General features: G+C 41.7%; 1 protein-coding gene across 1 annotated transcript in view; it reads right to left on the reverse strand.

Moving 5' to 3' along the window:
* Positions 1-1,879: 1,879 nt before the first annotated feature.
* The window catches only part of CPLX4 (complexin 4), a 32,449-nt gene continuing 19,807 nt past the window's right edge, over positions 1,880-14,521 (reverse strand). Inside the window, exon 3 of the mRNA XM_073343653.1 lies at positions 1,880-2,107. Coding sequence (XP_073199754.1) covers positions 1,880-2,107 — 228 coding nt within the window. The remainder of the gene's footprint in view (positions 2,108-14,521) is intronic.

Consider the following 14,521-nt stretch of genomic DNA (forward strand, 5'->3'; position numbering starts at 1 on the left):
ACTAGCTATCGACAAGTTATCTCATAGTCCCTAATTTAATGTCTCTTATTATAGGCTCTCAGAAAAAAAAATGCCTCATGTCTGCCAGTAGAGGCTGTGCCAAGCTTGTCTCAGCGGGAAGCTGGTCATTGCATACCTTTGTGCTTTGAGAACTTTTGGGATGAAAAGGGCTAAACCAATCAAATGATCCTATCTTAGTGTTCACCTGATTACAGGACCGAATCCCAAAGTCCTTATTCAGGACCTAATTCTTCCCATTTATGCTACGGTCACTCCCACTTTATATCAGGGTAAGTGAAAGGAGAAATCAGGCTCTTGGTGTTTACTTCGGCTTTACTCAGGCAAGTCTCTGGTTGACATTGAAAGTTTCACTTGAGTCAAGACTAAAACCTAAAGGCCAGATTCTGCTGTCACAGCAGTGTAAATGAGAAGAAAGTCAGTGGAATTATTTAGAATTGACACTGGTGTAGCTGATCAGACTCTTGTCTTGAGTAAGGAATTTAGGATTTAGCCCACTCTAAATACCTTTAAAACTGCAGATAAGATAAATATTTGTGTCTAACAAGTGCACTGGTTCTTCTTTCCTGATCTCCCTGGTTCTTTGTTCTGAGATTTATAAATAGCACATTTCATGAGAAGTAAAATATATTCTACAGTGGCTAATAATTGTAATTTAGAGTTACAGAAAAGCATGAGAAATAGTGGAGAGAAAAAAAAAATCAACAGCTGAAAAAGAAACAAAGCTTCTATTCAAGTTGCGCAAATCCCAGACTTCAATCAGATTCACTGCTAACACACCACATGTGTATATAGTATAAGACGCACAACAAAGATAACTGCAGGAGTACAAGGTGACACCATGAATTTAAAAATACTCACCTGTCACTTCTGGAGATCTGGGATCTAATAACAATGATAATACTTTGCATTTCTACAGCATCTTTCACCTGTAGAATAAGTATTAAATAAAATAAATTTGGTTCTCTCAGTTTAGCCTATGCTGGATATTTATCAACATCAGAAACCCACATCATTTGGCACAAATGGCAGTCCAGGAGAGACCCACTACTGTAAGAGTAAGTTTGTGTTGTAGTTCAGGACTGAGGAGCAGTTAAAGTAATTGGAGGAAGTTTGCATTATTCATTATTCCTGGCTCTAGTGCTAGCCACCTATCTTTGACTCACCACAAAAATCACTATATTCACTCAGAGCCGTGCGATTGTGCAGCATCTACTGCAAGTTCTAAATCCATAAAGCATTTGTCTTAGGATGCAGTGTTATACATTTCAGGATTTTTTTTTTTATGCTTAGCATAGAGCTGGTCAAAAAAGGGAAGTCTAGTTTTGCAAAATATGTCAAAATTTCAACATTATTTTTGTTCTGAAGTGTTTGAAACAGACCCAATTTTCATTTTTAACATTTTTTTCATGATTTATTTTTTCTGAAAAAAATATCACAGTGATTATGGACATTTTTCATTTACCAAAGACCCAATTTCTGGTTAAAAAATTGAAAACCATTCTGATACGCTTTTTGATCTTTTCAATAAAAAATTCTGGAGAAAAGGCAGCACTCTTTGCAAAAAATAATTTGACAATTTTTCATGAAAAATGTTGTTTTTGAAAATGCCATTTTTTCATGGAAAAAAAAATTTTGTTTGAAAAATGCTGACCAGCTCTAGGTTAGTGTGATTTAAGCAGGTACATCTCCTACATTGATTTAAATCTGGAGGTTTAGAAGTCTCTCTCTCGCTCTCTCATATGTACACATACTGCTTTGGAACTATATGGCATTCCATCAATTTTGCTTGTGCAGCAACTCCCATGATACAGTATTAAATTCATATGGTTTGCAAAAAACTCAAGCCCTGGTTTCTCTTTTACATGACACAACATTTCTGTTCAGCTGCTTGCTTTATTTCAGTGAAAGTGGCTTGAGCTTTTTCTTTAATAGTGTCTATATCCATATTCTGAATGTTCTGTAACTGTCCAAGGATAGACTCCTTGTCTTCTTCTTCTACTTGATCTTCTGCCACCATTTTCTGAAGGTCTTCTGGTAAATCCACATCATCACCAGCCATTTGTATCTGGTTCTCATCCATTTCACTCTGTGAGAAAAACAAATATAGTCCATTCCATTATGACAGCACACTGCCTTTGCTAATATAGAACCTGATCTATCAGCTATTGAAGGCGATTTTTAGACACAACAAGTGAATTTGGGTGCCCAGCCTGGGAAACCATTAAGAGGTCTGATTTTCAGAAAGTGGTGAGCACATGTCCTCTGAAAATCAGGTTCCTTTAGGGTGTTTCAAACAACACTGCCAAAAATGGAGGTACTCAGAATCACTTGACACTTTTGAAAATCTTGGTCATCACTATTAATTGTGGTGACAAGTTGGTACTCTGTGTGTGTGATCTAGCTACATAAACAACGAACAACAACATTAAAATCAACCTGTTGCAACTCCCGGAGCTAATCTGCAGTATAAACTCACTTCTGGAAGCTTATTCTTTCAGCTGTGACCTACAGATGACATGAAGCAATGTTTTTGAGGCTAAGAAGTTGATTGTACAGGTGGTCCAGAAGGCATTAGCTTTAGCGAAATTGTGCTGCTGTTGTTTTTTTTGTCGGAACGCTGACAGAATATCTATTAGATCCTGAAAACAAAGCCAATGTATCAGTCTGCGCAGTGTAAGTGAAAGCTGGAAAAAAATGGATTTCCTCGGACCGTTGGAAAAGGCCTCCGATCAAAGGAATAGTGGCAGTGGTTGGGCTGAGGGTGGGGATTGCCCGTTTAAATTTGACCATTGTAATGTTATGCTGGGCTGCCACATCCCTACCCCCAAATTAGAAACTCAGTAAGTCATTTTTTCTGATCTGTTTCTTTCCAAGCTGTAAACGATATCTGCAGTTACCATACAATCAATTCTCTGGGGAAAATCAACAGGTGCGGAGGAGCACGTGGTTCAGACAGAGACATCCCTTAGGGGGAGTATCTATAAATGGATATTCCCTGTGTCCTAGTAAGGCGAGGATGGAAGATGATAAAATACGGGTAGGATCTGATGAGAAACAGTCCAATGAAAAAAGTCTCATTCAGTTACGTCATGTAATGGCAGACAGCTAAAAAGGGACACATTTTTAAGTGCTTATATGCCAATGCTAGAAGTCTAAATAATAAGATGGGTAAACTAGAGTGCCTTGTATTAAATGAGGATATTGATATAATAGGCATTACAGAAACTTGGTGGAAGAAGGATAATCAGTGGGACACAGTCATACTAGGGTACAAAATATATCAGAAGGGCAGAACAAGTCGTGCTGGTGAGGGAGTGGCACTATATGTGAAAGTAAGCATAGAATCAAATGAAGTAAAAAAATCTTAAATGAACCAAACTGTACCATAGAATCTTTATGGATAATAATTCCATGCTCATATAATAAGAATATCACAGTAGGGATATATTACTGACCACCTGACCAGGATGGTGATAGTGACTGTGAAATGCTCAGGGAGATTAGAGAGGCTATAAAAATAAAAAACTCAATAATAATGGGGGATTTCAACTATCCCCATATGGACTGGGCACATGTCACCTCAGGATGGGATGCAGAGATAAAGTTTCTTGACACCTTAAATGACTGACTCTTGGACCAGCTAGTCCTGGAACCCACCAGAGGAGAGGCAATTCTTGATTTAGTCCTAAGTGGAGCACATGATCACTCCAAGAGGTGAATATAGCTGGACCCCTTGGCAATAGTGACCATAATATAATTAAATTTAACATCCCTGTGGTGGGGAAAACACCACAGCGGCCCAACACTGTAGCATTTAATTTCAGAAAGGGGAACGACACAAAAATGAGGAGGTTAGTTAAACAGAAATTAAAAAGTACAGCACCAAAGGTAAAATCCCTGCAAGATTCATGGAAACTTTTTAAACACACCATAATAGAGGCTCAACTTAAATGTATACCCCAAATTAAAAAACAAAGAACCAAAAAAGAGCCACAGTGGCTAAACAACGAAGTAAGAGAAGCAGGGAGAGGCAAAAAAGGCATCCTTTAAAATGCAGAAGTTAAATCCTAGTGAGGGAAATAGAAAGGAGCATAATCTCTGGCAAATGAAGTGTAAAAATATAATTAGGAAGACTAAAAAAGAATTTGAAGAACAGCTAGCCAAAGACTCAAAAAGTAATAGCAAAAATGTTTTTAAGTACATCAGAAGCAGGAAGCCTGCTAAACAAACAGTGGGGCCACTGGACGATCGAGATGCTGAAGGAGCATTCAAGGACGATAAGGCCATTGTGGAGAAACTACATGATTCTTTGCATCAGTCTTCATGGTAGAGGATGCGAAATGTGAAATTGCAGAACTACTAACTGTAGTATGTAACCTAACATTTAAATTAGCTTCTGTACCAAATGACTGGAGGTAATGTGACGCCAATTTTTTAAAAGGGCTGCAGAGGTGATCCCGGCAATTACAGGCCAGTAAATCAGACGTCAGTACCAGGCAAACTGGTTGAAACTATAATAAAGACCAAAATTGTTAGACACATAGATTAACATAACTTGTTGAGGAAGAGTCAACATGGTTTCTGTAAAGGGAAATAATGCCTCACCAATCTACTGCAATTCTTTGAGGAGGTCAACAAGCATGTGGACAAGGGGGATCCTGTGGATATAGTGTACTTAGATTTTCAGAAAGCCTTTAACAAGGTCCCTCACCAAAGGCTCTCAAGCAAAGTAAGCAGTCATGGGATAAGAGAGAGGGTCCTCTCATGGACTGGTAACTGGTTAAAAGATAGGAAACAAAGTTTAGGAATAAATGGTCAGTTTTCAGAATCGAGAGAGGTAAATACTGGTGTCCCTCAGGAGTCTGTACTGGGACCAGTCCTATTCAACATATTCATAGATGATCTGGAAAAAGGGGTAAACAGTGAAGTGGCAAAATTTGCAGATACAAAACTACTCAAGATAGTTCTAGGCAGACTGCAAAGAGCTACAAAAGGAACTCTCAAAACTGAGTGACTGGGCGACAAAATAGCAGATGAAATTCAATATTGATAAATGCAAAGTAATGCACATTGGAAAGCATAATCCCAAATATACAAATAAATGATATGGGCTAAATTAGCTGTTACCACTCAAGAAAGAGATCGTGGAGTTATTGTGGATAGTTCTCTGGAAACACCCACTCGATGTGCAGCGGCAGTCAAAAAAGCAAACAGAATGTTGGGCATCATTAAGAAAGGGATAGATAATAAGACAGAAAATATCATATTGCCTCTATATAAATCCATGGTACACCTACATATTGAATTCTGCATGCAGATGTGATTGCCCCTTCTCAAAAAAGATATATTGGAAGTATTTCTTCACACAATGCACAGTCAAACTGTAGAACTCTTTGCCAGAGGATGTTGTGAAGGCCAAGACTATAACAAGGTGCAAAAAAGACCTAGATAAATTAATGGAGGATAGGTCCATCAGTTGCTATTAGCCAGGATGGGCAGAGATGGTGTCCCTAGCCTCTGTTTGCCAGAAGCTGGGAATGGGCAACAGGGGATGGATCACTTGATGTTTATCTGTTCTGTTCATTCCCTCTGGGACACCTGGCATTGGCCACTGTTGGAATACAGGATACTGGGCTAGACCAGAGCGGAACGCAAAGCACTGGGTCACGGCCGCTCTGGTCAACAGCACCGACTGGGTCGCTAAAAGTCTCATCAGCGGTGCTGCCCGGCTAAGGCAGGCTAGTCCCTACCTGTTCCAACATCGTGCTTCACCCTGGAAGCAGCCAGCAGCAGGTCCGGCTCCTAGTTGGGGGTCCACGGGGGATCTGCGTGCTGCCCCCACCCCTAGCACCAGCTCCCCACTTCCCAGCCAATGGGAGCAGGGGGGACTGTGCCTGCTGGCACTGGCCGCTTCTGGGGCACAGTGCAGTCTGTGGTGCCAGGAAAGGCAGGAAGCCTGCCTTAGCACCCCCACTGCACCACTGACTGGGAGCCGCCTGAGGTAAGCCTGCACCCCAACCTCGTGCCCCAATCCCTTGCCCCAGCCCTGAGCCCCCCCAAACCCAGAACCCGTTCCTGCACCCCAAACCCCTCATCCCCGGCCCCACCCCAGAGCCTACACCCCAAGCCCAGAGCCCTGACCCCCTCCTGCACCCAACCCCCTGCCCCAGCCCAGAGCCTCCTCCAAAACCCTGAACCCCTCACTTCCAGCCCCACCCCACAGCCCTCACCCCTGCACCCCAAACCTCTGCCCCATCCCTGGGGTATGGGAGGGGCTCAAACATCCCCTGCTCTGTTGGGTTGTGGGCATCAACAATTTTTTTTAACTGGGTTACCAGAAAAAAAGTTTGAAAAGCACTGGGCTAGATGGACCTTTGGTCTGACCTAGTATGGCTGTTCTTATGTTTCCACTAAATCAAAATATGGGGAGTAAGCTTAATACAGAGAAGTAAAATAATCAGCAATTATTTTAAAAAGCGTGAATCTGAGCTACTAAATTACATATATTATGCCTAGAGTCAAACAGTGTTCTATTTATAATACCACGCTAATGGTCCGGTTACAAGAGAACTGGACTTAACATAACACGGATACAGGGGCGAAAGTAACTTAAAGAACTTACCGGTACTCCAGAGTCCTGAGCAAGGGGTCATGGCCTTGACCAGAAGAGGTGGGGCCTTTAAATACCCGGGCCCTTTAAATCAAGATTTAAAGGCCCCAGGGCTCCGGCTGTGGCTGGGAGCCCCGAGGCCTTTAAATCACCCCCAGAGCTACCAACTGCAGAGGCAGCTGGGAGCCCCAGGCTCAGGGGCAGTTTAAAGGGCCCCGGATGCCGGCCGCCACTACCGCAGCAGAGCCCCTGGCCCTTTAAATCACCACTGGAGCCCTGCTGTGAGCCCTGTGATTTAAAGGGCCCCAGGGCTCCGGCCGCTGCGGGGTTCGGGTGGTGCTTTAAAGGGCCTGGGGCTCCCTGCAGCGGCTGGAGCTCCAGGCCCTTTAAAGCGCCACTGGAGCCCTGCCACCACTACCCCAGGGGTAAAGCACTGCCCGAGCGCCCTGCCAGAGCCCCTGGGGTAGTGGTGGCAGGGCTCCGGTGGCGATTTAAACGGCCAGGGGCTCCAGCCGCTGCGGGGAGCCCCAGGCCCTTTAAAGCGCCAGCCTGGGGAAGCCGGTCCGGTCTGGCATGCTGGCTCTTGCCGGTACGCTGTCCCGGACTATACCAGCTTACTTTCACCTCTGCCTAGATATTACCGCAGCCACCTTGTATACCCAGCAATCATAAGCTGGAAACAGGAACACCACATAGTCAAGAAGAATTTAGCCTTGGCAGACAGAACAAAAACATCTGCACAGCTGCAGTTATAACAAGAATAGCTGACCTTGGTCTAGGTGCCTATATTTGTAAATTTTTAGCTGAAAGTTTCTTTGCTGATAAGTAGAAATTATGAGGGATTTTTTTGCTGTTGCTAGGGAAATTGTTAGTCTATTAGAAGTTACTTTGAGTTATGCTTTGTTTTGAGCTACTTAAAAAAGATTAGTTAAGAGTGTGCATTTTGGAGAAGTTTGGATTTTCTATGAGCAAACTGACTGACATCAATGTCCCCAGTGGCAAGGACGACGGCTGGCCACTGGAGACCTGCTGCCGCCACTTGACAGCACCTCAGACTTTGGGTAGCTATCTCTGCGGTGCTCTCTAGACTACTGCTATTTTTGATGTGTATTTTGTACTCAGTCAAAACAAGGGTTTTTTTTTTTTTTTCCAGTGGAAGCATTCTTATATGTACCAATCATTTATCGGATGAGGGTGCTTTGTCCCCCATCTGGAAAACAGAGATTAGTTAGCATAGCTTTGGGTTCAGATAACCCCAGGTAACAGTGCCTGGTTTTAATTGAACTACTTCATTGATTAACCATCTTTTGTATTAAAGGGTGGTTTGGAGAGCAAACTCTCACACTGTACACGTACTTTGTTCTGTTGAAATACAATGGAAGGAACAGGCCTATGGGTCATGATCAAGACTCTCCTGTCCTAAGCCTCAGCTATCTACCACTATTCCATAACCCCTAGCTAGTGCCCACGGATAATTTATATAGCAGCTAAAATTGTGCTAGGTACTTTACAAGCATGTGAGAAGAGAGGTCTTGTAGAATTTACAATCTAAGTAGCCAAAATACAATAGAGATCTGGGAGAAAGTATCTAAGCACACAAGAATGTGATTGAGGTGATGTTCAGTACATATATCTTATTAGTTCCACAAAGTATTTTTAAATCCCTTCTCTTCCCATGTGGCTAGAATTTATTGACAATGGGAAGATTTTTGTTGCTTTTTAAAATATTCTATTCACCAAAAAGTAGGTTAAAGAGGTTCTGCTTAAATTGTACAAAAAAATCACCATAAAGATATATATCATTTCAGTTCAAATGGCAAAAGTTCTGGAAGACAGAAGCATATGAAAACAGTGCAATAGAATGGAAACTATTCTGCAACCTTAAAAAGAAGGTAGTGCTACCTGAAGGCAATGTTCGTTATTTGGTGTAGGAGGGTTTGGAATTTGGCCCTGTTCAGTTTTACACTAAGACCCTTTTACGTCTCTCTAACAACATAAAGGGTCTTAACATGGGAGCAAATTACATTTATACCCACTTTCAAAACCCTTCTCATTGCTAGAGTGGTGTGTCGGAGTATTAGTGTAAATAATATGTAGTGAGTGCTAATTTCTGAAAGGCCCCATTTATTAACTAACTTTAAAAGGAATCTGGTGGCTAATAAGGAATTTTAGGGATTGTCAACACGTGGAATTTAAGTGTTTGCTAAACAGGAACACGGTACTCTTATGCTGGAATAAGAATGTCCATACATGGAGTTAATCAGGAACTACTCCATGGGTAAACAAGCCTTAAGAACAAAACTTCTTCCACCAAAGGCTCCTCAAAAAAGTGTGTTAGCATGAGAAGGTGCTCACATACTACAGTGACGAGTGTGGTATGAGATTCTTTATAGGATAAAATAACTGGACAAATTCTTCTCCATCTTCCTTAAACCAAACATACAAAACAGAAACTATATGTAGGTCTCCAGTCAGCGTCTGTCTATGACATGCTGAAAGTGAGGGGTTGTATTGTGCATAATCAAAGCACTAGCTGCAGCATTGTTAAGTGAAGTAATGGGAGGACTTAGACAACAAAAGAGAGGATGGAAGTTGGGCATGAGTCTGAGAATGCAAACGAGAGGCAAGGGAAGGAACTAGTTAAGCAATTAAAGGGAGCAAAATGCAGCAAATACTATACACGCTTGTTTTCTGCTTGCTTGCTGAAAAGCCCTGCCAATGGGACTATGTCAATTTTTCAAACAATGGCCATTTTGTTTAAATTTTATGGTGAATTCTGATGGGTCCAGCATTCATAAAAGCAGGATATTTTGACACAGTTCACACATCAAAGATAAGCATTAATGCCTCATTATATCTCCAAAATGAAGCATGACAGTGGCTAAGGCCCAATCTGAATAAGCAGTAATGCAGTCAGCAGGAGGTGTTTCAGAGAATGAGAGGGTTCTGGTATCCGAATGACTGTATGAATGAATCAATGTAAGAATGAATGCAAGAATGCACATGTGCAATGGACATTCAGTCTCAGTTCTATAGCAAGGGAGGTCAGATTGGCTTACCCGACTGCTTAATCATTATTTACTGTTACAGGTTTCCACGTGACAGTATATTTGATAGCTTTGTTTACCTCAAATCTGATTTTTTTCATATGCTGTTAAAATAGCCTGGGCAATACCAGAGTTAATATGATGCAATAATATCAAGATGCTTGCAAGAAACAATAGGAATAGGATTTGCTACCACTTAATCTGTTGAAGACAGCAACAATATTATAATAAATATTCTTTATACAGTTAACAATGCATTAATAAGGAAACTTTTGCTACAAAAGGAGTTTCTCTTCTTGAGGTTCTTCCCAGCCAGTAGTACAGGTGGATGAGGGTGGACTTCAGATAACAAAAGTTATCCTACAAATTAGACAAACTCACATTAACCAGTCAGCCATAGATTTCCCAACCTTTAGAACTGTAGCAATAAATATATTAACACTACTACATAATGAGTTACTGTATATTAAATCCATACATGCACGGTACTCACTTGGCCCACCACTACCATGGTCGATGATGGGGTTGAACCAAAATCCCAGGACTGAAGATCCTGGACTGCTAATCATGCTAAGAATTCTAGTAGGGAACAGACTACCAATGGTAAACTAAGAAGAATATAAACCTCAACCTTCCTTTCGAGGCAGCTTCTCAGAGTTCCAGTTCCAGTTCTCCTACTTTGACTGTTTAATGGAAATTTAGTTTAGATATCTGGATTTTATTGATTTGCGTAAGCCTGATAGACATAATAAGGGATTTGTTCTATCAGAAAATCAGACCAAAATTTTCAGTAGGAGCTAGCTGGATCCCAACACTTAAAAAAAAATCAGTTCTATCATTCAGGTGCCTATATACAGAATTAGGTGGCCACCTTTAGCACCCCATTTTGAAAGTCCTGGCCTCAATATCAAATTCATTTCAGAGCCTGCTGGAAAAAACATTAAAATATCCTTTGTAATACATTTATACCAAAACCCACCAATCCCAGCCAGCAAATTATTGTTAATGATTTTAAATGGAAGGTGCTCAGACACTATAAATAGGTACCAGTATAAAATCCCAAGGTAGATAGGTGGAAATATCGTTTTCATTGCTGAGGAAAGCACAGACTTAAATATTATTTTTCATTGAGGAAAGCATAATGTTACTTGAAGGCTTGTGGTCTACTGATGAATCACACTCTACTTTCTACGTGATTCTGCAAGTGCTTTTCAACACTCGCTTGAGGACGTGCACTTCTGAGAGTATAGAGTACATTAGCCACCGTTTTGCCTTAGCCTAGTTCCTTTAAAGCAGCATCTGCTCTAAGCCAGAGCCCTGATTGTGGACCTTATACATCAGTGTAATTAGCAATCATCTAGTCTAACCATTCAGTCTGATCAACTCTATTTAAAATCAAAGCCAAAGGGATGAAAGATCACAGACTAATCCATACAGGAGCCAAACGATCTCCTCAATATTATTAAGCAACAGACCACATTTAGATTTATCATTTTATCATGTGATTTGCCTGTGCCTAATGTACAACAGTATTTGGATACGGTGACACTGAACAGAATTCAGGGTTGTTTCAGGGCTTTGCAATGGGCAGATGGCAATTCCAATTAGAGTGAATCTGCACCTACAATGAAAGTCGCCTGCAAAATCTGACTTCATGAGGGCCTGTGGCTGTGTGCTGGGATTGCCATGGTGCACTGAGGGGAAGCAATTCTGCAACCCTAGGCACTATGGCACTGCTGTAGCCTCAGGATGGCAGTTACACTGTGCGCAGTGCACTCCCACTTTTGTGGAGAAGAATGCCTAGCAGCTTTATGGATCCACTAGCCCTTCTCCCCACAAACTCCCTTCGCAATGGAGAAAGATCCCACCTCCCACCCCTGTAGAGCTCCATGGTGCACAACTGGTGTGTGGAGCCTGCATGGAATCCCCAAATCGTACTCCTCTTTCTACAGTGGAGCTACATCTGTTCTACTAGGTCAGGGCCTGCAGACAAAGGATTTGGCCTTTTAAGAAAGTACAGTATATGTTTTGTACAGACAGTTCTCTGAAAACTCAGTGTTCCAAATTCTCCTCAGGAAAGTTTCTCTCTGTGCTTTGACAATATCTATGAGGCAGAAAGGGATTATGTAGCATGCAGCGTAACGTTTAGCAAATCGCTTATTTTCAGAATAGTGCAGTTATTAAATTGAGTCAGTGATAGTCTGGCTCCAAAATACAAAAAAGTATTTAGAGATTATGAGGCTGTATATAATTATATGCTTCTTTTGTTCCTCATGCATTGTAAGAGGAGAATGTATTCCTTTTTGAACTATTTTTTTAAAAAAAGGAGAATGTAAGTGCATTATTTTATAATGAGCCCGTTATATGGATGATGATATCTGTAAACTTTTTCCTTCAAATGGCAATGACTGAGACTCTTTACAGCAACCAGGAATCTGCCACAGCAATGTCAATGGACAGTGAAAGTGGGGAGATTAGATTATACTGTACATTTCAACTGCAGACCAGATGGTGTTTTGCAAAGTCTTACATAAAAGCTGCGGGGGGGGGGGGGGGATTTACATTTCACTTCTAAAAATATTCATGACAAAAATTCAAGAAACTGACAAAGTCCCACAATTCTTTCCCTCTCCCTTGACCATTTCATTCTGACATTTTGCCCAGATCTCCTAAAATTTTTCCTGCAATTTTTCCACCTGGTTCCTCACTGCCATCTCATACCTTCTTTTTAAAGAAGCTATAAGCCATTCATGTACAGCTAGAGAGATGTCATCTTCTCCCCCTTACCTGGCTTTTTTTTTTTTTTTGGTAAGGCAACAAGAAAGCAGATTTTCTAGCCACCTCCAAATGACCTGGGCACAATAAGCAGTGAGATGTAGAGCTACTGATTTAAGTATGCCAGTCTGGGCTTTAAATGTGCAAGAGATAAACACAAAAAAATCAGAGCTAAGAATTCCATTCCACGGTCTTATTATTGGGCATTCATTAGCACAACACAGGTGAGAACCAGGGGTGAAAGTAAGACTTATCGGTACACTGGGGCCAGCTCTGGCCCCCGGAAGGGGCGGGGCCTAGGGTGGCAGGGGCGGGGTTGAGGGGGTCAGAGCCAGCCCCAGCCCACCCTGTAAGGTAAGTGCCCCCCCCACTAGGGTAGCAGCAGCAGCCCAGGGCTCTGGGGGCTATTTAAAGGGCCGGGGCGGTAGAAGCAGGGGAGCCTTTAAAGCCCCGGGCCCTTTAAATAGCTGCCGGAGCCTTTAAAGCCCTGGGCCCTTTAAATAGCAGTGGGGCTCTGGAGGCGATTTAAAGGGCTGGGAGCCCCAGGCCCTTTAAATTGCCCCCGGGGAAGCCAGGCTTACTTTCACCTCTGGTGGGAACCAAGAAGCAGCACCGTCCAAGGTGAAAATAAACCAGTTGACTTTTCGGAGCATAGATTATACTCCCAGAGAGAGATGAAGAACAGGGCACATTCTGATTTTATTACAAAGTGGAGAGAAACTGACTGCTAAACAGAGAAAGAATGGCCCCTTTTTTGGGGCGGGGGAGGGGTTAGATATAAGGAAGTAAGGAGACAAGGTGCACCTTGCACCAGTGGATAAGGGGGATGGATGATGATGACTCCAAACCATATTTTGATCCCAGTTACGACAGTGTAAATCCAGACTTCATGAAGACTTTTGCCGTTGGTAGTGCTAGAGATGCCAGTGAATAAGACACTGGACTGGGACTCAGGACACCCAGGCTCTATTCCCAGCTCTACCACTAATCTTGAGCAGGTTGTCATCTCATCTCCATTATCCTTTCCCACTCTGTCTCTCATCTATTTAGACTGAGAACTTTGCAGGGTAGAGATAGTCTCTTACTGTATGTCTGTACAGTGCAGCTCAGTGCAATGGGATCTCAGTTGAGCCACTAGGTACCACTATGACAAAAAGATAATCATGTTAGTTTGATTTACACTGGTGTAAAGCAAAACACAGTCTAGGCCTACATTTAAAAACAAACCCTATCTGATACAGAAGTCCAACAGAAGCAAAGCTATGGCTATCTCTTGATTTAGCACAGGACTCAGTATGCTGGATTCTATCCCTAGCTTTGACTTATTAAAAATAATAATGCAATACCATCTCTGTCTAACTAACAGCTATAAATCAAATCCTGGAACTTAACATTGAAAATTGACATCTCAGGTGCTGCTCAGGTGTCAAATTCAGAGATAGGTCACATGCACAAATTTTTTTAGCATCAGATTTGGTATAATTTAAAATTAAAATGTTAGTCTCACCAATGTCTTTGAATTTTCAATCTATTTTTTTTAGACAAATCACAGTAGGCAGAACACAGAAACATATCTACAGATATAACAAAGCTTACCAGTCAAGGTATTGAATCCACACTGTTATTCCACTATTACACCAGCATAACACTGAAGTTAGGTAGAGATGAATCAGGTCTCCAAATGCAATGTTTAAGGCAGAGAGCTGTGCTCTTCCCATATCTCGCAGAGAATGCTTTGCTGATTACTGATTAGTTCCCTTACCATTATGCTTTCTTTTTCTGTGCAGAGAGGGGCAATCACCTCTATGTTTCTTGGCTCCTCTGTGCATGCAGTCCCAAAGTGCATCATCATTATTATTAAATATTTATATCTTAGCACCCAGAACCCCCCAACCAGGACTGGGGTCTCATCATGCTAGGTGCTTTAATTTAGTTGTTTTACCTTATAAATATTAGGAAAGCCAAGTCCCATCTTCTCTATTTTGCTCAAAGTCTTTCTTAGAGGAGCCAGACATATAAATCTGGAACTTTCTCATCCTTCAATTGAAGTGGGAAGCTATAGAATTTT

This window comes from Lepidochelys kempii, chromosome 5, assembly GCF_965140285.1.
Source record: "Lepidochelys kempii isolate rLepKem1 chromosome 5, rLepKem1.hap1, whole genome shotgun sequence".
NCBI lineage: Eukaryota > Metazoa > Chordata > Testudines > Cheloniidae > Lepidochelys > Lepidochelys kempii.